Here is a 22,082-nt window from a genome sequence, read left to right as displayed (position 1 = left end):
GTGGATCTGGAATGTTGAGGTGATGAGAAGCAGGGCAGGAAAGGACATGGATTTGCATGTCCCTCCACACCCCAAACATTTCTGTTGGTGCTGATGTAGTCAAATCCACCCTAATTATGGAATGGCTTTAGTATCCTGTTCCAAATGGAGGAGGAGAAAGGTGGGATCGCATTTGAATGTCCCTTTTCATTTATTTAAATTCAGGGATCAAAGTCTCCTCCTGGTTTCAGTTAAAATGTTTAAAGTGCCCCCTCAGAAATCCTCCCTGGAAGTGCTGGGGGTGTTCAGGTCATTCCACTGGCTCTTCTCTCTCATTGTCCCACGGAATGATAGAATCCTGGAACGGTTTGGGTGGAAAAGGACCTTAAGGCTCATCCTGTTCCAACCCCCAATGCCATGGGCAGGGACACTTCCCCTAGCCCAGCTTGTTCCAAGCCTCGTCCAGCCTGGGGATCCAAGATAACTGGGCCAGTGCTGGACCTGGGACACTCCTAACTTTGGCTCTTTCTCCCTTTCCAGATCCTCACCTTCTCCGGACCATGACTCCCGAAAATATGTGTCACATGACTCCCCCTTCCCGCCTGGAGCACCCTCCTCCTCCACCGCCTCCTCCTCCACCCCCTCACCTCCAGGGTCCCCCCCCGCCGCCCCCACCGCCCCTCACCCTCTCCAGCCGCAGCACAATTCCCACTTTCCCGGCCTGCAGCGGGATATGTTCCTGAAGGCCGAGCCCCTGATGCCTCCGTACGGCATCGGGCCGGGAATGGCGCCCACCGAGCTCCACCATGCCAGCAATCCCAGATGCTGCACCAGCTCCTCCAGCAGCACGGAGCAGAGTAAGGCTTTTGGGAGTGGTGGGGCTGAGGGAATGGAGGTGAGGGAATGGGAGCCGGAGGCGTGCGGAGTGCCCGAAGTGTGGGGTTGGGCGGCGGGAGCAAACAAAGGGAATCATGGAAGGTGTCCCTGCCCATGGCAGGGGGCTGGAACTGGATGAGCTTTACGGTCTCTTCCAACCCAAACCATTCTGTGGAGTTGAAGATGTGGCTCAGCTCATGAGCGACCCAGCCTCGGCAGGGTGGGATAAGGTGGGACGGCGCTGTGGCAGTGCTGTGTTTTCCGTGTGGGTGAGATCCCGCTTGTCCTGGCTGTGGGCTGTGGGATTGTTGTCGCCTCCCGCCTCTCCGTTCCCCGCTGAGCCGTTGCCTTCCCGCAGCCTCCCGGTGCATCCCGCCAAGAAGCGGAAACACTCCGAGTCCCCGCCCAACACCCTCAACGCCCAGATGCTCAACGGGCTGATCAAGCAGGAGCCGGGAATGGGATCCGTGCCACTCAATCCCGACCGCGTCCAGACGCCCCCCTGGCACCAGCCGGGTGCGCTCTCACCAGGTACCCCCGTTATCCCCTGGAATTCCAACCCTGCTCCCGCCGCGCCAGGGGCGTGGCAGGAGGGAGGATGGTTGTCAGAGGTTGCCAACCTGAGGGATTCATCCCAGTGTGAGTTCATCCTGGCCTGGACCTGGTGTTCTGGCAGTCAAGAGGGAAGCTTCAGGCAGTGCCAGTTGCTTCCTTGGGCTCCCACCCCTCTGGATACTCAGCCCAGTGATGAAAATTGGGACTTTGATCCATTTTAACCATTCCCCGCAGGCCTCATTCAGGATAACGACAGCCTGAACGGCTCCTACCTGGATCCCAACTTCCAGTCCATCAAGTGGCAGCCACACCAGCAGAACAAGTGGGCAACTCTGTATGATGCCAACTACAAGGAGCTGTGAGTAATTCCTCCACCTCTGGAAAAAGTGGGAAAAGCCACTGGGGTTGGGAACATCCCACTTGCAATGTGGGATAAGGATCTCTCTGGGCTGGGCTCTGTGGTGGAGATAACGCTCCCCACTGCCCCCTTCCCACTGGGAACGTTACTCTTCCACACTTTCTGTGGATAATTAAGGAATAGCAGAAGGCATTTCAGCAGCTTTGGTGGCAATTCCTCAGCCACTCAGACCTTGCTCTGCCGTGGAGGGCTTTATTGGCAAATCCAGCCTTGTCCTGAGGAAAGTTGGGACCAGCAGCACTTTTTTCCCCTTCCTAGGCTTACCGGGATCCTGGATTTTCAATTCAGGATTGGGAATTCCTAGCGTGGGTGACTGGAGGTCATCCAGAGCCACTTCAGCACAGCTTGGGCAGCGTGGAAAGGAGCTGGAGGAGGAGGAGTGGGGGTGGTTGGGGGGGCAGAGGGGGAAGGAAAGAGAGGGAAGGGGTTGAGGAAATCCAGGAAGTGGCGGAGAGGCCGGAGAGGAAGGCTGGGATGACCAAGACAGGGAAGAAAGAAGTGGGAAGGTGGGCTGGGAATTGAGGCAGGGGAGGGTGGAGAGCACACCTGGAAGGGGGAGTGCTCAGCAGGAAACCACTGTGGATCCTCCCTGCATTCCTGGGAGGTGACAAAGAGCTGGCAAGCAGCAGGATGGTTTCCAGGAGCCTCTCATGGACCCTCTGTTCCCTCCCAACTCCCTCCCTCCTCCTTCCACACAGCCAGCTGGGTCCTGTGGGGGACACGGAGCAGGGAATGCTCCGGTGCCTGGGGATAACCTGGGGCTATGATCACACTTTGCCTGGATGGTGCTGGGAATGGGAGCCAAGGACTCCAAGGGTGGGGGCAGAGTCCCAGCTTTCCCACACTCATCTGCTCATCCAGGCTTTATCCCATCTTCCATGGTGGTGCCAGGGCAGGGAATTCTCTCTTGGGAGTTGGTCGCCTCTTTTGGACTCTGTGGCTGTTTTCCCACCCCACAGCAGGAGAGGGATCATTTGGGAAGACAGTTCCTTCTGGTTTACCAAGCCATTTCCATAAAGGATAATCAGCAGCTTCAAAGCCATCCTGCACCAATCCCTGCTCTGCACCACCAACTTGCTCCCTGTGGATGGTGGGCTGCGGGAAGCTGGGCATCTCCCATGGATCCTGCTTCCAAATCCTGCTTCCATGTGCAGGAATTCCACTGCCACCTCCTCTGAGCTCTGCCTGGACACATCACCTCTTATCCTTTGGTTTTCCAGCCCCCCTTTTCCTTCTCACTCCTTCCTGCTCGGGGAAAATGATTTCCCATCCCAAACACATCACAGCTTGTCCCGAGCCATTTCCAGGCGTTGCTATCCCAATTCCAGGGATTTTCCATGCACCCTGGTGTCCACAGGTGGATTGGCAGAGACAAACTTCATGATATTTGTGCTGGGCACAGAGGAGCTGCTGGAGAACCTCTGTGAACCCAGCCGTGCTCTTTGGATCTTGGGATCACTTCCCTAATTTCTGCTTTTAGGATTTAGGGTAAAAGCCAGAGCAAACCCCCTCCTGGGGCATTGAGGTCATCATCCCGTTGTGTAAGGAGTAAATTCCATTGAGGTGACTCCACGGAGATTTGAGGAAGCCACGTGGGCTTTGTTGTGGCTCTGGATTTGCGCGGAATTAAGGGTTAAAGGTTGATTAATTAATTTTTAGCTCCGCGTTACCTCAGGGGACTCCTCCTGCTCCTGTGCAAGCTGGACCTACATCTCTTTTTAAATGCAATATCCCTTCATTCTCCTTGTGCAGCACTTTCCCGGGATAATCTATGAGAAACGCCAAAAAATCCATCTTTCCTTGCTCCTATAATGGCATTTTTTAGGTTGGTTAATTCAGATGTAGCAGGTGGGGATTGTCTCCTTCCTTTCTCCTTTTGGGTGTCCTCGGCCAACGAGCAGCATCCACATCCGGATCCATAACTATTCCCCCAATGTAGCTTCCAAGGAGCAGCCATTCCCAGTCTGGTTTCTGCTGGAAGCTGTCCCCAGTCTCAATGTGCTGTTTGAGTTCCCTGTGATCCAGGTGCCCAAAACCTTTTCACAGCCTCAGGAATGTGAATCATCTGAATTATCTGATTTTTCCTACTCTTGATCCTAAGAAAAGAGTCCGGGAAGGAGCTGAAGGAGGGAGAGCATGGGAAGCTGTCCAGGTTCTTACCAGATGCTTAGGAGCGATTACAGAGCAAAAAATACAATTAATGCTCTTCCATGTTTTCCTCCCTTTGCACACAAAAAATGAGGTTCCACAAGGCGCTGGGGCAGGGATTAGGTTCCATTCCAGGCTCGTGTCTCAGGGTTTGCCAAGGAATCTGTGTTGTTGAAGGAGACAGAAATCCCTGGATTAATTTTTATGGATAGCATACAATTTTTTTGGCCTTTCGCTCTGATTTTGTGGTTTTCGACTCAGTGAACTTTTCCAGGGATGAGCTGGTTTCCAGCAGCGGAGCCATAGAGGCCTGGAACCGGGCAATTCCCTAATTTACTCCTGGGAGAAGGAGCCATCCATCTCCCTGACAGCGGGCTCCGATAAATTCCAGCTCCCTCCTCCTTCTCCCAGCTTGAGGGAAGGCAGCTGGGAATAGTGCAGCCCTTCACGGAACCATCTCCATGCTGAGGCCAGGGAACTGGGGAAACTGGGAAGGTGCTGTTCTTCTCCCATCCAGCAAACTGGTGCTCTCTGGGGACTAATCCTGAGGTTTTGGGGTTGGACCCCTTGGCTGGGAGAGGCGTCGGGATAAACAGCTCCAAACTTGGCTGTGCTGCCTATCCTGGATCTCACCGAGGGAAGGGAGACCGGTGGGGCGTGGTCCAGACCTGCTGGATGTGTTTTGGGATATGTGACCCGGGGTGCTGGCTCATGCCACGGTGATGGATCATGGCTGTATCCCGGGAAGCTGAAGGGAACACGTGGGATGGACACACAGGTGGGATTGTGTGGGAGAGATGACCACGTCCTGCTGCTCAGCTGGAGTTTGTATCCTGGGAGCAAGAGAAATCAGGGAATCCATGCAATTAGGGCATGTCCTTGGATTAGGGGTCTTCCAATAGTCTGTCTTAGGAGTGGTTTAGATATGGGGAAACCAGGAAGGAAGGAAGGAGGAGAGAAATGGGGGAATGTGAGCATCCCTGTGCCGTCCTGCTCTTGGCCAAATCCCAGTACAATTCCCTGTGGGGAGTCTGTAACCCTTCACCCTCACTGGGATCGGGAAAATCCTCCTCTGATCCTGCCCTTCTGTCCTGCCTTAATCCGCCCCTGTCAGTGGGGATGTTCAGGATCAAATAATCCATTTGACCCCAGACCTTTTATTCCTGACACTTTGCCCTTTGGCCCCTGCACTCTCCCTGGAAAAGCCAGCATGGAAAGCAGCTTCTTCCCTCTGGTCAATCCTAGTGCAGGGATCCCAGTTTGGGGGGATGCACCAGCCACAGCCATCAGGAAAATGGGAAAATCAGTGAAAAGGAGCCTCTGAAAGGGGGACTGTGGAAGACCTGCAATTTCCAGAAGGCAGAGGAGGGGGAGCCAGCCTGTCTCCCCTCTGTCAGCACACACTTAGCAGCCATCAGTTTTGCAGTTTGGGAAGCATCCGTGGCTTGGAAGTTTGGATAGACCCTCCCTCTCCTTGACTTTTCCAGTTAAAAAACGGTGGGAAGGGCAGTGAACACTCGGGACATAAAAACAGCTGGGAATGGCTTCACCACCCTCGGGGTGAGGGTGCTTGGGTCAGCCTCAGCTGCGTGTCCCAGCCAGGAATATCCAGATGGAGAATCCGGGGCTGAGGCTGGGAGGAGGTTGGGGAATTCCTCTCGTGCCTCTGGGCTAAGGTAGTGCTCTGCTCCCACCGCCCGGTTTGTGTCCGGAGCACAGCACGGCATTCCCGGCTCCCTGGCGCCTAAGGAGCGAGCAGTTCCTCGTGGCCATCCCAGAATTACTCATGGCAACCTGGAATCACCCCCAGCTCTCACCCACATGAACTCCTCAGGTGATTGCAGGGGGAGAATGGTTTTATTCCAGATGAAAAGGAGGGACACCAGTGCAGAATCCCTATCTCCTGCTTCCCAGTGTCTCCTGAGTTCTGCCACATGTCAGTCTGTCCAGCTCCCCTCCCATTGCTCCGGGCAGAACCACGTGTCTGTCTGGAGGTGGAAGTCAGAAGTGGTTTGGTTTTGGGGGAAAAGCGCTCCTTAATTTTTAAGCCTGAAATCCAAGGGTGGGCTGAGCTCCCCCTTTACCTCATCCCTTGTTCCTTAATTAAAAGCAATGGGATTTGGGTGTTCTGAGGGATGAGAGGCAGCTCCTTCCCCCCTTCCGAGGGCCCACCAGCTCAGGGTGGGCTTTGTGGATGGTGAGGAAAACAGACTCGCTGCAAAGGCCACATATTTCCCTGATTCCCATGGGAACCAGCCCATTAAGGAGTTGTAGATTAAACCTTTCCAGCTGCTGTGTGTTCATGGAGCAGCCAGGACCCCTCCTCCTCCTCCTCCTCCTCCTCCTCCTCCTCCTCCGAACCTGTCGGCTGGGAGCTGGAAGCCTTTCCCCAGCAGCCAGAGCAGGTGTTTGTGATTTCAGCAGGAATTTAGGATGCAGGGGTACAGCCTGGTAGAAGGTGACACTGGGAATGCCACAGGGTGTGGGTCAGTCTGAGCTGCTTCTCCCAGTGAGCCACGTTAAAGGGATGCTCCAGGCTTTGGACGGACTGTGGAGCTTGGAATCTGCGTATTCATTCCCAGTTGAGTGGGAAGAGCCGTAGAATGGTTTGGGTTGGAAGGGACCTTATGGATCCATGGGCAGGGACACCTTCCACTAGCCCAGGTTGCTCCAAGCCCCATCCAGCCTGGCATGGAACACTTCCAGGGATGGGATATCCACGGTTTCTGTGGGAAACTCCTGGTCTCACCTGCTCCCTGTTCCCAGCCCGATGCTCACGTACCGTGTGGATGCCGACAAGGGCTTCAACTTCTCCGTGGGAGACGACGCCTTCGTGTGCCAGAAGAAGAACCACTTCCAGGTCACGGTGTACATCGGAATGCTCGGCGATCCCAAGTACGTGAAGACCCCCGAGGGCCTGAAACCCTTGGAATGCTTCTACCTGAAGCTGCACGGAGTGAAGGTGAGCGGGAGCTGAGGGGCTGTGGTGAATCCAGCTGGGAAAAGGAGGGGTTGGGAGGTGGCTGGGAGGAGGCAACACCACTTCCTCATGTAGTAGAGGAACGTGTGGAATGACACAATCATGGAATTGGTTAGGTTGGAAAAGCCCTTTAGGATCATGGAGTCCAAGCCTTCCCCCAGCACTGCCAAGGCCACCACTAACCCATGTCCCCGAGTGCCACATCCACACAGCTTTTAAATCTCTCTGGCAATGGTGACTCCACCACTGCCCTGGGCAGCCTGTCCCAATGCCTAACCACCCTTCCATGAAGGAATTTTCCCTAATATCCAATCTGAACATCCCCTGAGGCCATTGAAATATGAGTCCTAAGATGGGCTCAGTCTGGGTGTCTTCAGGATTGCTTCCCACTCACCTTTGACTCCAGAGGGATTCTTTGGGAAGATCCTTCCACCCTCAACTTTTCCCCTTCCAAGGGGACACTTGGACAATGCCCACACTCAGGTTGGGTTTTCCCAGTGGGATGTACCGAGTCATAGGAAGGTGGGCAGAGAGCTGGGGAAGGAGAGAGGTGGGAAGGGGAAGGTCTGTGTGCCCTGTGCCACATTCCCAAATCCTTCTCTCCAGCTCGAGGCCTTGAACCAGTCCATCAACATCGAGCAGTCGCAGTCGGACCGCAGCAAACGGCCCTTCAACCCCGTCACGTGAGTATGTCCGTGTGGGAATGAACATCCTGCATTTCCAGGGAGTAAGCAACAGCAGGAGGTGGGGAAAGGGTGGAGTTGGAGGTCTCCCACTCCACTGTGTGGGTGTCGTGCTCTCCAGTTTTCTCCTGTTTTCCTCTCTTTGCATTCCCAACCCTGCTCTGCGCCCAGTTCATAGACCTGCCATGGTGGAGCAGGCCAGGAGATGGCCATTCCCGAAGGAAACCTCCTCTCCAGGTTGTGGCTCCAGCCTCTCCATACCTGGTTCCTCAGAGCAGTCTCAGGGCATGAAGAACCTGTTTCAGGCCCCAGGGTTGGACCAGCGTCCAGCTGGGAATGAGGGAAGAGTGCGTTGGGTTCGAGGCCTCCAGGTGCAGGAAAACTGGGTACCTTCCCACCTAAGGAAGGAAGAGAGAGGAGAGGAGTAGGAAAAGATAGGTACCATTCCCAGGCAGGCACCGTCTGCACTCATTCCATCGTTTTCCTTTCCTTCCAGGGTGAACCTGCCCCCGGAGCAGGTCACCAAGGTCACCGTGGGGCGGCTGCACTTCAGCGAGACCACGGCCAACAACATGAGGAAAAAAGGCAAACCCAACCCGGACCAGAGGTGAGGGAGGACACAGGGGCCTCCTCCAGAACATCCCGAGAATCCCATGGATTTGCCTATCCCTGGGTTGGGCAGTGTGGCTGGAGTGGGATGTGGGAATCGGGCCTGGATTGTGGACACCAGAAGAGTGTCCCCGCTCTGGGAGGGGGTTGGGGACGCCCAGCACAAGGAGAGGGGGTGCTCCCAGCCCACCGTGGTGCCCAGGGCTCTTCCCAGCACGGGATGTGTCCCTGAGCTGTGTCCCTCCGCAGGTACTTCATGCTGGTGGTGGCCCTGCAGGCACACGCCCAGAACCAGAACTACACGCTGGCAGCCCACATCTCCGAGCGGATCATCGTCCGGGTACATCCCCGTCTCCTCCCTCTGGGCCCTTTCCCACATTCCACGTTCTAAAAACCTGTGGATGTGGCACTCGGGGACGTGGTTTAGTGGTGAATGTGGTGGTGGTGCTGGGTTGGATTTGATGTCCTTAGAGGTCTTTTCCAAACATGATTTCCCACCTTTCCCACCTCCTCCAGACTTTCCCTGCCTTGCTTGTAGCTTTCCCTGTCCACACTGAGGTTCTGGCTCCAGCTTTTCCACACCTGGTTCCTCAAGAACCTGTTACAGGATAAGGAAGGAATCCCATTCTCCAATGGGATCAGTGACTGTTGGGAGTGAGGGAAGAGTGTTGTTGAGACTCTGCAGCAGGAACAAGGCTTCCAGGTGCAGGAAAATGGGATGCTTTCCCACCTTTTCATGTCCTAAGGCAAAAGAGAAGGAAAAGAAAGTCACCATTCCCAGGCTCTCCCAGGGTTTTGCTGGAGCACTCGTCTCCAAAACGTGAAGGTGGGGAGTAAAACCCAAACAGGGGCTTCAGACAAGAAGTCCACAGCGGATTAGGCAGCTTCCAGGATGCCCAGCACAGAATTTCAGGGAATTGCAGGCAGCCTGGAATGCTCTGCATTTGGGAGCCAGGAGTATCATCCATGTCACTTGGTTTCGTGCTGCCCTGAGTGGTTGGAACATTGATAGCTGGGATAACAGCTGAAGGAAGGAACGACTCCTTTAGGGAGAGGAGCAGGAAGGGCCACCCTTCCCCAAGGCCTTCCCCGTCTCTGCTTGCCAACATTCCCCTCCCTGCCTTTCAGTCCCTGTTTTCCCATTTCTCCACAGGCTTCCAACCCGGGGCAGTTTGAGAGTGACAGTGACGTGCTCTGGCAGCGGGCGCAGCTTCCGGACACCGTGTTCCACCACGGCCGTGTGGGCATCAACACGGACCGCCCGGATGAAGCCCTGGTGGTCCACGGCAATGTGAAGGTCATGGGGTCCCTGATGCACCCTTCGGATGTCCGAGTGAAGGAGGACATCCAGGAGGTGAGAACCTGGGAAACAGGGTGGGCTTGGGGTCACCAGGAGGTCACCAGTGATCTTTGTGGGTCCCTTCCAACTCAGCATATTCCAGGATCCTAGGACTGTAGAGCGGATGGCAAGTGCCTTAGGATTCTTTCTGTCCCAAGCACAGCCAGTTCACCATGTCTTAGGGAATATTGACTCTTCCAGTGTTAGCCAGAAGTAGCAAACAGTGGGAAAAAGGTGGAAAACAGGTGGATGTGGCAGGTACCACGCTGGGCCTTGCCAGAGCCTGGGTGAGAGGCTGGGCTCTGCTCTGAGTTCCTCTCAGCTGTCTGATTTGCCTGTCCAGAAAAGCTGGATACAATCACGTCACCTATTTTTGGGAGCTGCCTCTTCCCTGTGCCTGGTTCTGCGACGAGACTCGGTCTCCTCCTGATTCCCCTATCCAAGGATCTTGTCCAGAACTGGACATTAACCCCAGTGTTTGTCCTTATGGCTGCTCAGGGCAGGGTTCAGGGCTGTCTCCAAAGGAGTTCCCATGGGCCATAGTCCTGCTTGGACGTGGAGTGGTGGGGATTTGAGAAGCAATATCCCGTTAGGAATTCCCTGTGCCTGTTTTGTGCCAGGTGGACACCACGGAGCAGCTGAAGCGGATCTCCAGGATGAGGCTGGTGCACTACAACTACAAACCCGAGTTCGCAGCCACGGTGGGCATTGACAGCACCTCTGAGACAGGTACATCCCATGGGAATACGCCTGACTCAGGAATGTCCTTCAGGAATTCCCTGCCTTTCCCAGGGGCTGTACCCAGCTCTGTGCCAGGGCAGCCCCCCAGGTGTGGGGTAGGCAAGAGGGGCCTTTGCATGTCCCAAATTAAGGAATCCAATGAAATTCCCCCTTTAGTGAGTGGGAGAGAAGGTGGCACTTCCCACAGGGAGAAGGTTTCTGCAAGCACACTATGGTGGGGTGGTGATCCCTATCCGTAGAATTTGGGGAGCAGCCTTGTCTGACCGTCCTCTGCCCTTCAGGGTCTCCAAGGAGCCCTGCACAGCTTGGAATGAGGAGAGGACAGCCCTGGTGCCACTTCTGGAGTGTCCAGAGGGTGCAGGATGATCCCATCCCATCCTGCTGTTCCATCTCCACGCAGGTGTCATCGCTCAGGAAGTGAAGGAGATCCTCCCGGAAGCTGTGAAGGACACTGGGGACCTGGTCTTTTCCAATGGGAAAACCCTGGAGAACTTCCTGGTGGTGAACAAGGTTGGTGGCAGCCAGGAGGCTGGGGAACCTGGCTCCAGGGAATTGTGGAGCTGGACATGGGAGAGGGAAACTGTGATGCCTGGGAAATGCTCCCAGATGCCTTTCAGACCTGGCTGGTCTTCCAGAAGTCGGGAGCAGCCCTGGGTGGATATCGGACATCAGCAGGGAGGGACCAGGCTGATGCTGGTGAAATTTGGCAGCATCTCCCTCGGGAAGGGCTCCTTGTTGGCAGCTTCCTGAGGGGAGGCTCCCAGTCCTAATCTGCCCTTCCTAGATAAGGCACTTATGTCAGGATAACCTGGAGCACCTGGTTTCCTGACCTTTCCCAACCTGTGGCAGCCTGGTTGCTGCTCTGGGAATCGAGGGGACAGTCTCCCACAGCACACATGGAGGGTGTGGATCATCCGGATCCAGGTGTGCCTCAGCCTGCTGGCCTGCTTCCCTGGCAGGAGCGGATCTTCATGGAGAACGTGGGAGCCGTGAAGGAGCTGTGCAAGCTCACGGACAACCTGGAGACCCGGATCGACGAGCTGGAAAGGTGGAGCCACAAGCTGGCCAAGCTCAAGAGGCTGGACAGCATGAAGTCAACCGTGAGCTCCGGAGCCTTCAGGTACACATGGAGCCCCATGGAATGTCCCCTTTCATCCCAGGAAGCTCTGAGGGGCGGCTCGGGTTGGGAACAGGGAGATGAGGAAGGTGTGGGATGTTGGCTGGTGTCGCTTGGCCTGGAGTGAGTTTAAAGAGCTGAGGTTGGGGTGGTTTGGAATTCCCACAGGAGCAGCCCAACAACACCCTGGAGGAACTGGTCTCCGTGTTTCCCTAAAGTCAGTGGCTTTCTCATGGCAAAGAGTTTCCCATGCTTCCAAAATCTCCATCCTGACCCCGCTTATGCCAGCTTTGGGGCAGAATTGAGGCAAAGCACCAAGGGGGTTTGTGACTATCACACCACAAAGAGGTTTTTTGCCTCCCAGAAAATCCCATTTTTGCCTGGGAATGGCTTGGTGAACTGTCCCTGGCCATCTGAGCTCCATTCCTCCTTTCTCCTTGCAGCCAAACTGGGAGCCAGTTCAGCCGGGCGGGAAGCGTGCCCCACAAAAAGAGACCCCACAAAGTCGCCAGCAAGGTAAGGGATGGATCCCAAAGGAGCAGCGCTGGGAGCAGGGGAGGCTCAGCCTGGAGAAAAGGAGGATCAGGGGGAGCCTGACTCTCCACAAATCCCTGGAAGGAACCAAGAGATTGGGCTCTCCTCCCAAGGGACAGGGCAAGAGGGAACAGCCTCAGATTGTGCCGGGGGAGGGTTAGGCTGGATATTAGGGAAAATTTCTTCATGGAGGGGCTGCCAGGCACTGGAACAGGCTCCAGTGGTGGAGTCCCCCATTGCTGGTGGGATTTAAAAACCGTGTGGATGTGGCACTTGGGGACATGGATTAGTGGTGGCCTTGGCAGTGCTGGGGGAAGGGTTGGACTCCATGATCCTAGAGGGCTTTTCCAACCTCAGTGATTCCATGATCTTCCTTTCTGTCTCCTAATGGAGACATTAAACGACTTCTAAACTTGGGGAGTTCAGGATTTTCAGGGAGGCGGGAAGAGAGCTCGGGATGGGCTGGGGGAGATCCGTGCAAGGACCAAAGCAGTGAGGGAGCTGAGCTGATCCAGGGGGTCCTGAGCTGATCCAGGGTTTTTCCCCTCGCAGTCTCCGTCGGTTGTCCCGGAGCAGGCCTGCATCAGCCAGCGCTTCCTTCAGGGCACCATCATTGCCCTGGTCATCATCATGGCATTCAGGTGAGATCCCGCTCCTGGGCTTCTCCATCGGCTCATGCCTTGGGACCGTGCCATCCATGGGGTGTGCAGCGAGGGGCTGTGGATCTATGGCTCCTTCCAGAGAATCCTGGAAAGCTTTGGGTTGGAAGAGACCTTAAAGTTTGTCTGATTCCAACGCCCTGCCATGAGCTGGGAACTTCCACTGTGTCAGGTTGCTCCAACCTGGCCTCGAACACTTCCAGGGATGGGGCATCCATCTCTCCTGGGCTGGGATCCCATGGAAGCGGATCGATCCCGTGCCGTATCCTTGCTCCCTGTCCCTCCTTAGCCTGTCCCTCTCTGTTTTCCAGCGTGGTGTCCATGTCCACGCTCTACGTGCTGAGCCTGCGCAGTGAGGAGGATCTCGTGGACATCGATGGGTGGGTATTTTGGGAATTGCTGGGAGGGATGAGGTTGCCTGGGAGAGGCTGGAGCACAGAAAGTGGGATTGCTGAGCACAGTCCCAGAGCTGCAAACTCTGCCAAGCACAGCCACACATCCCAGTCTGACAGCGGTTGAATTATCTGGAGTGAGAAGTGAGGAATAGAGAAGGAAAAGGGAATATCCTGTTAGGATGTGCTGAATGTTCCTTGGATGCCTCCAGCTGGACTAAAACAGCCTCATGCCAACGGTGCAGCGGGGCTGGATCAGCTTTGGGAGCTCGTGTAACCTGATAATGAGTCTCTTTTTCTCCCTCTTTTCCCTCTCCCATTTTTCTCCCTCCTCTCCTCCTTACATCTCTCATCCAACCCATTTTCCTTCCACTTTGTCTTCGATTTCCCCATTTTTGTCTTTTCCTTCCCATTATCTTCCACATCCTCTTTCATTCCCTGTCCTCCTGGTCATCTTCCCACTTTCCTGTTCTCCCTGTTTCCCTGCACTGTCCTGTAGCTCCTTTGCTGTGCCCACTGCCTGTCTCCTGGCCCTCTTTCGGCACGGGGGTCCCGGAATTCCGGTCGCTCTGTGTCCACGGTATGTGACTGTTTCATTATTCCCTTTTTTAATTCCTTCATCCCTTCTCGTAATTCCTCTTTTTTTTCCTGCCATCTGCACCACAGAAGACCACGAAACTGAAAGCAGAGAAAGGGATGTGAGACTTCCACTGGGATTCCAGGAGGAAGGATTATGGATCTTGTCAGGGAAGAGAAATGAGGATTAGGAGATGGAAAAATCAATTAATTAAAGGTTAAATGAAGGAATTGCATCCTGCAGGGAGAGCAGGAGCAAGATAAAGCCATGTAAGGAAAAGGGATGAGGCAGTGAAGGAACATGAGGGATAAGGGTTGGATTTAGGCTGGGATGAAGGTGAAGCTCCAGAGGCTTGTGCCCACATTCCCTTCGGGAGGCTGGTGTTGAGTCTCCTTTCACCTGGAAAAGAAATCCCTATACTAGGAGAAATCTTGGAGATGACAAAGAGGTTTTTTAATTCCTCTAAATGAGTGAAACTCCAGTAATCCCAGAGAAACTGGGACAGGTAAGACATGGACACAGGTGTCCAGAAGTGCTCCTTGTGCTGCAGACCTGGAAGAAAGATTCCCTCCCTTTCCCATCTCCCTTATCCTCGGGAGATGCTCAGGTCTTGGATAGCTGCAGTGAAACACCTGGAATTCCGTGGGATGAATGTGGGGGGGGATTGTGTGTTTCTAAAGAACAAGGTGAGGAACAGTCTGTCTTCAAGGGATAAGGGGCACATTCCTTAGGGAATGGTGACAGCTTGGAGCCTGTTGTTTCCCAAGCACCTAAATCCACCCAGGAGATCCCTGGTGGGAGTCAAATCTGCCATGTACACCCTGTTCCAGGATGTTCCAGGAGCATTGCCAGCATCCTCTGGACCAGCTGAGACTTTTCCCTGCCAGACATGGAACTGCCACACAATTCCCTGTGGAACTTCTGAGTCCTCCCTGTAGTCTTCATGGCTCGTGTGCCTTTCTCCTGCCTTTCCCAGATCCCTCCACTCTGCTCTTCTCCACGTTTCCCTTTGCTCCATGTCCCTCTTCCCATCCTGCTGCAGCCACTTCTCTCCCCACCTCCAAGCGACCCCGTTGTCCCCATCCAGGGGGTTTCCAGCATCTTTTCCTGCATTCCAGGTCAAGCCAGAACATCGACAAGACGCAGACAGTGCGATCCACGGCCGCGTCTGACGGAGCCGGCAGCAGGGCCCCCCCGGAGCACGGTGCGTGGTGGCTTGGGATGGCTCTGGTTTCATGGAAGGGCTGCAGGACACCGGGTGCTGCTCCCCTTCCATCCCTTGACTTACTCCCTGTGTCCCTGCAGCCCCGGAGGACACACACGGAGTGGCCCTTGGCATTCCCGGTCGTGGTGTGCTGGCCTGTTTCAGCCCTCCCTGTTTTTCCCTGTGCTGCTCCGCTGCTCCCACTGATGTCTCCTCTGTTATCCCCTCGGAGACCAGCCCTGCCCATGCCACCAACCGGACAGGTGAGGGCCAGCCCAGATTCCCAGAAATGCTGGGGCACCTGCAAGGTTTGTGTCACCTCGTGTCCCCTGCCCTGCTCCTTGTGAGAAGGTCTCCTCTGGGGTGAACAATTCCAGCTCCCTCTCCCCTCCAGATCCTTCCTCATCCTCATCCCACTCCTTTGGAAGCTCTCTAACAGCTGATGCCCTTTCCATCCTTATCCTTGGATATATCCTTTATATCCTTCTCTGCCCATGGGGTGCAGTTCAGATCCTGTTGCCAGGGGAATGTGGGGGCTGGAAAGGATTTGGAGCTTCCCACGTTGCCAGCAAAATGTCATGGGAAGCTACACCAGGCTCAGCTCACCTGAGCAGCCCTACCTTGAGGCCTGACCTCATTCCCTCCTCATTCTATCACCTCTCCATCAGGCACAGAGGGAATGGAAGCGCAGAATCCTGGAATGGTTTGGGTTGGAAGGACCTTAAAGCCCATCCAGTTCCTGGGCAGGGACGCCTTCCACTATCCCAGGTTGTTCCAAGCCCTGTCCAACCTGGCCTGGAGCACTTCCAGGGATGGGGCAGCCACAGCTTCTCTGGGCAATCTGGGAAGCATCAGGATGGGGACAGGGTGATCCCGGTCGTCCCAGCCTCTCCCAGCACAACCTTCTCTCCCATTTTTCCACAGACCAAAGCCAGCCCTCCCTCCTGCCAGTGACAAATATCAAAGCCAAATCCAGGGGCATCGCCGGGAAATCCACCTCCTACACCAAGTGGCCAAAGACTCCTGACAGGTCTCAGAGCTTCAGCAGCCCCAATGCCAGCCCCTCCTCCCCCTTCTCCCACATCCAGGGCAAATCCAAGTACATCTCCAACCTCTCGCTCTCCCGCAGCAACTCCCGGCAGCAGCGCAGCCTCCGGCAGCCGGTGAGCGAGCGGCCCCGCACGGAGCAGCCCGGCACGGATGGTACGTGCATCCCACCTGCTCTCCCCTCCCAGCCTACTCCCTCGGGATTTTCCACCCTTTGCTGTTCCTAAACATCCTGTCCTCCCCCCGGCAGGGCCAAGCCCGGTGCTGCAATCCATCCGGATCCTGGAGATCAACCTGGCCATCCATTCCCAGTACTGCGCCGCTGCCGACGCCTGCAGGTGAGCGGGAAGGGCTGGCTGTGGCACCTTGGTGGCACTTCTGTGGCAGCAGCACTGTGGGAGCAGAAAATAGGAAAAATCTGGGAGTTTTTCCAAGACTTTTTTGGGTGTTTTCTGCCATCACCTCATGTCACTCCATGGGAAGAGGAGCTGGTGCTCCCAGCCTTCCCTCAGGGGTTGTGTTTGGTGGTGGGCTCATCCTTGGGACATTTGGGAAGTCCTCCACTCTGAATTCTCAGCCTGCCAGGGATTTTGGGTCCTGTCCCAGCCTTCCCACCGCCTGGTGACATCTAACGCCCTCTCTGTGTTCCCAGGACTGGGAATTTCAGCTACCGCATCCCTGTGAGCCAGCAGACAGCCGTGAACACCAACCTGACCCTGGAGATGAAGTGAGTGCCCGTGGATCGTGGATCATGTCCTTTGGGAGCCCCTGGAGTGGCTGATGTGGCCACGGTGTCTCCATGGGAATGGGACAGACGTTCCCCCTTCCAGGCTCTCATGATGTCCTGTTTTCCCAGCTCCTCCTCCGCTGTGTCCATCTCCCTTTGTGGCCTTGTCTCCAGTGATCCCTGCCAGGATGCTGTGAGCGGGAACAGCTCCACCGACTCCATGGATGCACAGGTAGGGAGAAGGGGACAGCTCACAAAATACACATGGAACCCCTTGAGGCTGGAAAAGTCCAACCCTTCCCCCAGCACTGCCAAGGCCACCATGTCCCCAGGTGCCACATCCACGCTGCTTTTAAATCCCTCCAGGAATGGGGACTGCTCTGCTCTCCTGGGCAGCCCTTCCCATGAAGGAATTTTCCCTAATATCCAACTTAAACCTCCCCTGGAGCAGAGTCTGATCCCACCTGGCTGCCCCCTCCTGCCAGGGAGTTGTGGAGAGCCAGAAGGTCCCCGCAGAGCCTCCTTTTCTCCAGGCTGAGCCCCTTTCCCAGCTCCCAGAGCCCTTCCTCATCCCACTTGTGCTCCAGGAAATATCCGTGGGTCACTCCACGGTGCGAGGCCGTGGATTTCCTCACAAATCCGGCCTGGAGAACATTCCCCAAGCTTGTCCCTGACCTCATTCCAGCCCTCCTCCTTCCTTCCCCAGGACACCACGCACCGCTGGCCTCTGGTGATGCTGTCATTCCGGGAGTTTTCCTACCACTTCCGAGTGGCGCAGCCGGTGAGTACTCGCAGCTTGTCCAGGACCACGTGGCAGGAGGGAAGTGTGGGATCTATGAAATGTGGGAAACGCAGGTTTGGCAACCACGTGGCACCGAGAGCTTCCCACAGTCCTGTGGGTGGTGGGAGGACGATCTTTCCCTGCCCCAGCCTGTAATCCAGGCAGAATTCCGCCCTTGGAGTCGCACCCCTCTCTAAGCTGCTTTTCCCGTTCCCAGGGCCGAGCCGACTGCGGCGCTTCCCCGGAGCAGCTGGGACACCTCTTCACTGACTATTACTTCCAGTTCTACTGGCTCTGTGAGTGAGTCCCGGCAGCACCAGTGCCCTCTGCTTGGAGACAGGAGGGGGACTGGTGCCACTGGGAGCCTCCTGAATTCCCTGCTCCGCTGGCCCCCAGCCCCACCTCATCCCCGTGTCCTGCGGCGGCTCCGGAGCTGGAATGCTGGTGGCTGGAGACACTGAAGCTCAGCACACACAGGACCTAAAAGCCACCACCAGCCCTGTGGTGGCTCCCGGGGGGACCTCGCACCGATTCCCAGCATCCCACATCCCTCTCCTTCCCTTATGGGGATGTTTGTGTCCTCCTCCATCACTTCCCCTCCCCTTCCAACACTGGATTTGGAAGTAGCACACCAGACTGAGCGTGGACGGCTCTGCCACATCCCAGAGGGATGCTCCTTCCAGGGGTGGGAGCCCCATCCTGGTGTTCCCGATGTCCCACATCAGTTCTTCACAACACTGGAATTGCTTCAACACTGGAGCCCTTTCCGAGAGGCAAACGCTGGAGTTTGGCCTGGAAAGGAGGGCTGTGCCTGGATCTACTGGAAGTCGTACACTGGAGTTGCTGTTCCTTCTGCTCGGCCCAGGGCCACTTCCTGCAGACTTCCCAGAGACTCCCGGACCTGCCAACGGACACATTCCTCTGGGAACAACCGGAGAAGGAGCAGCTTTGACGTCATCCCCCCTCTTCTCTGTGCTCTTAAATCCCATATCCATGTGGGATATCCAGGTCTGGATGGATAAAACCCCCACTCAGGCTGCTGCTGGGGCCATGCCGTGCCTGGGGACTCTTGTCCCCAGGCCAGGGGTGACAAATGACCGGGACTCACCCATGTTAAGCGTGGTGGGATCCATTTTTGTCCGCTTGGAAGTGGCGTGTGCGGAGCTGCCTGGTTGGCTCTGGAGCCAATGCCAACCTCTGCCCAGATGTGCAGCCCTGGCAAAGCCTGGAGTTGCCCTGCAGAGCAAGGCTGAGTCCCTGGGAACACCGGGATCTGCATCCAGGTGGGATCTCTGCCTCGGGACCGGGGTGGTGTTCTCCCAAAAGTTGGGATGGCAGCGGCTGCAGGTTGTCCCTGCCCTCACGGAGTTGTGCTGGGGGGATTTGGGATATTTTACTGTTACAAGTCCTTAACTTGCTAAACTACTGAATTCTTGTGGGGTTTAAGCCGTAAAAAAGCCGGGATTTCCTTCTGGCCTCATTGAGCCACGTGTGTCCCGTGGGAAAGCCCAGTGGCTCCCTGTGCTTCCTCCTCCCCGTCCTGCTCCTCGTGCTACGAAGGAGTTGTCTGTGTTCCTGGAGGCTCTGCCACCTCCAGGTTATTCCAAGATGGATTTCCCTGAGGAAACAGTGAGGGGGGAATGCCGCATGCTGATCCTAAGGACACTCTAAAGCTGCTCCGGAAAAACAAAGGTGGATTTTGTCCAGGTGAAGTGATGGTTCCTGGGCATGTCTGGTTTTATCTCCCGTCATCCCCCTCCTGAGCTTATCCCAGCAAAGCAGCCCTAGAATTCCCTTGGAGTTGGCATCTGCCCCCAAGAACTGTTTGTAGGGAAGGCCTGGAAGCAGCAAACACTGAATTACAGTTACTAAAAGCCACTGAATCCTGGGAAGCAGGGAATAGTGGGCGAGCGGGGAATTCCAAGCAGCCAAGCAGTTGGAAAACCCAATTTGGGGAAGCTCAGCAGAACAACAGGACGCCCCAAGGCTATGCACAAGCAGGGGGGCTCCATGCTCAGCAGGATTCTCTGGTTTTCCCTGAAATTGGGAAGGAAACACCTGGATGTAGCTCAGCGCTCTTCCCTCCACCTGCCCTGAGTGGCTTTTCCTGGTTGTAAACTGGGAAGTGGCTTCCTTGGCAGGTTCATTGTCCCCTGGCAATCAGTGGCCCAGGCTGGCATGTCCTTCCTCAGGTGAGTGATGCCGAGCTGGGATAAAAGCCCCTGGAGGGGGAAACAGGGAATGTTGGGGGGCCAGAGCCTGCAATCACCCCCCCCTCAGCCCCCCAGTACATCCCACCCCACTCCTGAGGGAAGGAATCAATCAGCGGTGGCCCAGGAGGAGCTGGGATCTCTCAGGTGGCCCCAGGATGCTCAGCCATGGGATTTAGGGAAGATCCCCGACAAACCAAGTGCCTGGGGGCTCGGAAAAAACATCCCTAGTGCCTTTCTCCTTATGGAACAGCCCCAGGGAACCGTGTTTTCCCACATAGATTCCCAAATGCTGCCTCAGAAACGCTGCCCCGGGCGGTTTAACTGGGATGTGGCGATTCCTGGAGTGCCGAGGCCAGCCCCACCCACACGGAGCTGGCAGCAATCCCTGGGATCAGGAGAGGACAGGGATTCAGGATGAAGTTTTTAGCGTCAGTAGTACCTTATGTCTTAAAGTGGCACAGGTTGCCCAGAGAAGTTTTGGATGCTCCGTCCCTGGAAGCGTTCCAGGACAGGCTGGATGGGTTTGGAGCTGCCTGGACTAGTGGGAGGTGTCCCTGCCCATGGCAGGGAGTGGGACTGGATGGGCTTTAAGGTCCCTTCCCACCCAAACCGTTCCAGGATTCCATGAAAAAAAGTCATCCATCGGCTGCTTCCCAGCGAGGCAGGAACAAGCTCAAAAGGGGTTCAGAATTCTAAAATGAAGGAGTCATGGAATTGCTTCCAGGCCCGTGGAAACAGCTGTGTGCATGGATTTCCCCCCAAAAACGCATCTCTGCCCTTTCCCTGTCCCCAATCAGTACCAAGAGAGTTCACAATCAGGCCTTTCCCTGCGTGCGACGGAGGGAGGAGGGAATTCTGAGCCGACCTCTCCAGCTTGGCGAAATCCCTCCCTATCCAGCGGCAAAGAGACATTCCTGGCAGGAAGGAAGACAAAAGGGTGGAAAACGAGGCTGTTTGGGAGTTGTTTCAAAAGCAAATTCCCAACTCTTCTGTCCTACTGTTGGAGCTTAAAGCCTGTAAATAGAGACTATGGCACCACTGGAAGAATTAAGGAAAAAACCACCACGTTAAGCACTAATTTTGTTGGTTTAAATGTTGCTGCCACAGCTTTAATCACTGTATTTTGCCAGCCAGTTTGTAGAGTTGCATTTGTAGCAGGTTATTATTGATTCCTGGTTTTTATTTGTGGGGAACAAGCGTGGTTTCCCTCTTTTCTTCCTGATTTATATTTATATTTTGCTGAATTTGAGGGCTGAGTCTCCGGATTCCCCGGATTTTTTTTGTTTTGTTTTGTTTTGCTTATTTAGACTTTGTTTTATGCTGGAGGTAAATGTGCCCATATGAATAAAATATATAAATACTGCTTTGTATCCAAGGATGGCTCCTGGTGTCTTCCTCCCTTCCTAGGGAATAACTCAGATGAGTGGCTGTAGAACTGCCCACGGGATGGAGGAAATTCCTGGTCTGTAGTCGGTGGAAATTTCTGGATATGCCCAGTCATGATTCTTTGGAATGGGGATAAAACGGAGAAAGGAAGGAGGGGAAAGAAAGGAAGATGGGAAAAGAAACTAGGAGGGGAAAATGAAGGAAGGAGGAGAAAACTGAAGAAAATAAAAAGGGAAAAGAAAGGTTAAATAGACAAGGGGAAAAGGAAAAAGAAAGCAGGAAGGACAAAGAAAGGAGGAAGAAGAAAAAAATGAGAAGGAAGAAAAGGAGGGAAAAAAGGAGAAAGGAAGAGGGGAAAAGAGGAGAAAGGAAGGAAAAACAAAGGAACAGGAAAATCTGCCTCTGCCCTATCATTGCTCACACGTCAGAGGGCAGGCTCAGATCCAGAAGGATCCAAAAGTCCACAGAAGGAAATCTGCCATCCCAAATAGGAAATCGGGGCTTGAACTGTGATGTGGAACTGGAGCTGTTTGAAAGCTGGGCTAAACTTCCAATCTGCCTCTTAAAGACCCATCAATCAATTCCTTGTTTCTAGGCCAGGCAGGTAGTTCAGGAATTAATGAAGGGCACATCCAACGAGGGGCCACAAAACTCCTGGTTGGGGATGAGAAGAGGCACAGCATTCCCAAAAAAAGGGGTGAGGGGATGCGATGGCAAAGGCGGCTGAGGACTTAAAAGCAGATTCAGGATTTCTTTTGCACAGCGTGGCTGCAGCAGGACACAAGGTGGCACTGCAACACTCGTGACCACACACAGCACTGCAATCTGGGATAACACTGGCCATATCCCAAGGCACCTGGATCTTGTGCCAACATGGAAAAAAAGGAGGCTCAGGGGAACCTTTTCACTCTCCGCAACTTGCCCTGACAGGAGGGTGGAGCCAGGTAGGACTGGTCTCTTCTCCCAGGGAACAAGTGACAGGACAAGAGGAAACAGCCTCAAGCAGCACCAGGGGAGGTTTAGGTTGGGCATTAGGAAAAATTCCTTCATGGAAAGGGTTTTAGAGCACTGGAACAGGCTCCAGGCGTGGAGTCCCCATCCCTGGAGGGATTTAAAA

The 22,082-nt window shown here is 55.0% G+C and overlaps 1 protein-coding gene across 1 annotated transcript in view; it reads left to right on the top strand.

Moving 5' to 3' along the window:
• Positions 1 to 20,954, top strand: part of MYRF (myelin regulatory factor) — a 44,335-nt gene extending 23,381 nt beyond the window's left edge. The window contains 25 exon segments of the mRNA XM_039552668.1: positions 520 to 683; positions 686 to 785; positions 788 to 836; positions 1,214 to 1,386; positions 1,645 to 1,768; positions 6,743 to 6,938; positions 7,563 to 7,639; positions 8,136 to 8,246; positions 8,498 to 8,588; positions 9,402 to 9,602; positions 10,208 to 10,316; positions 10,729 to 10,838; positions 11,288 to 11,448; positions 11,889 to 11,961; positions 12,532 to 12,620; positions 12,950 to 13,018; positions 13,530 to 13,610; positions 14,726 to 14,811; positions 14,913 to 15,074; positions 15,736 to 16,014; positions 16,109 to 16,196; positions 16,511 to 16,585; positions 16,715 to 16,817; positions 17,292 to 17,366; positions 17,584 to 20,954. Coding sequence (XP_039408602.1) covers positions 520 to 683; positions 686 to 785; positions 788 to 836; positions 1,214 to 1,386; positions 1,645 to 1,768; positions 6,743 to 6,938; positions 7,563 to 7,639; positions 8,136 to 8,246; positions 8,498 to 8,588; positions 9,402 to 9,602; positions 10,208 to 10,316; positions 10,729 to 10,838; positions 11,288 to 11,448; positions 11,889 to 11,961; positions 12,532 to 12,620; positions 12,950 to 13,018; positions 13,530 to 13,610; positions 14,726 to 14,811; positions 14,913 to 15,074; positions 15,736 to 16,014; positions 16,109 to 16,196; positions 16,511 to 16,585; positions 16,715 to 16,817; positions 17,292 to 17,366; positions 17,584 to 17,670 — 2,933 coding nt within the window. The 3' untranslated portion in view covers positions 17,671 to 20,954.
• Positions 20,955 to 22,082: the final 1,128 nt, after the last annotated feature.

Source organism: Corvus cornix, chromosome 5 (genome assembly GCF_000738735.6).
Source record: "Corvus cornix cornix isolate S_Up_H32 chromosome 5, ASM73873v5, whole genome shotgun sequence".
NCBI classification, from domain to species: Eukaryota; Metazoa; Chordata; class Aves; order Passeriformes; family Corvidae; genus Corvus; species Corvus cornix.
The sequence above is the reverse complement of the archived record's forward strand: the minus strand, read 5'-3'. Positions and strand labels throughout refer to the sequence as shown.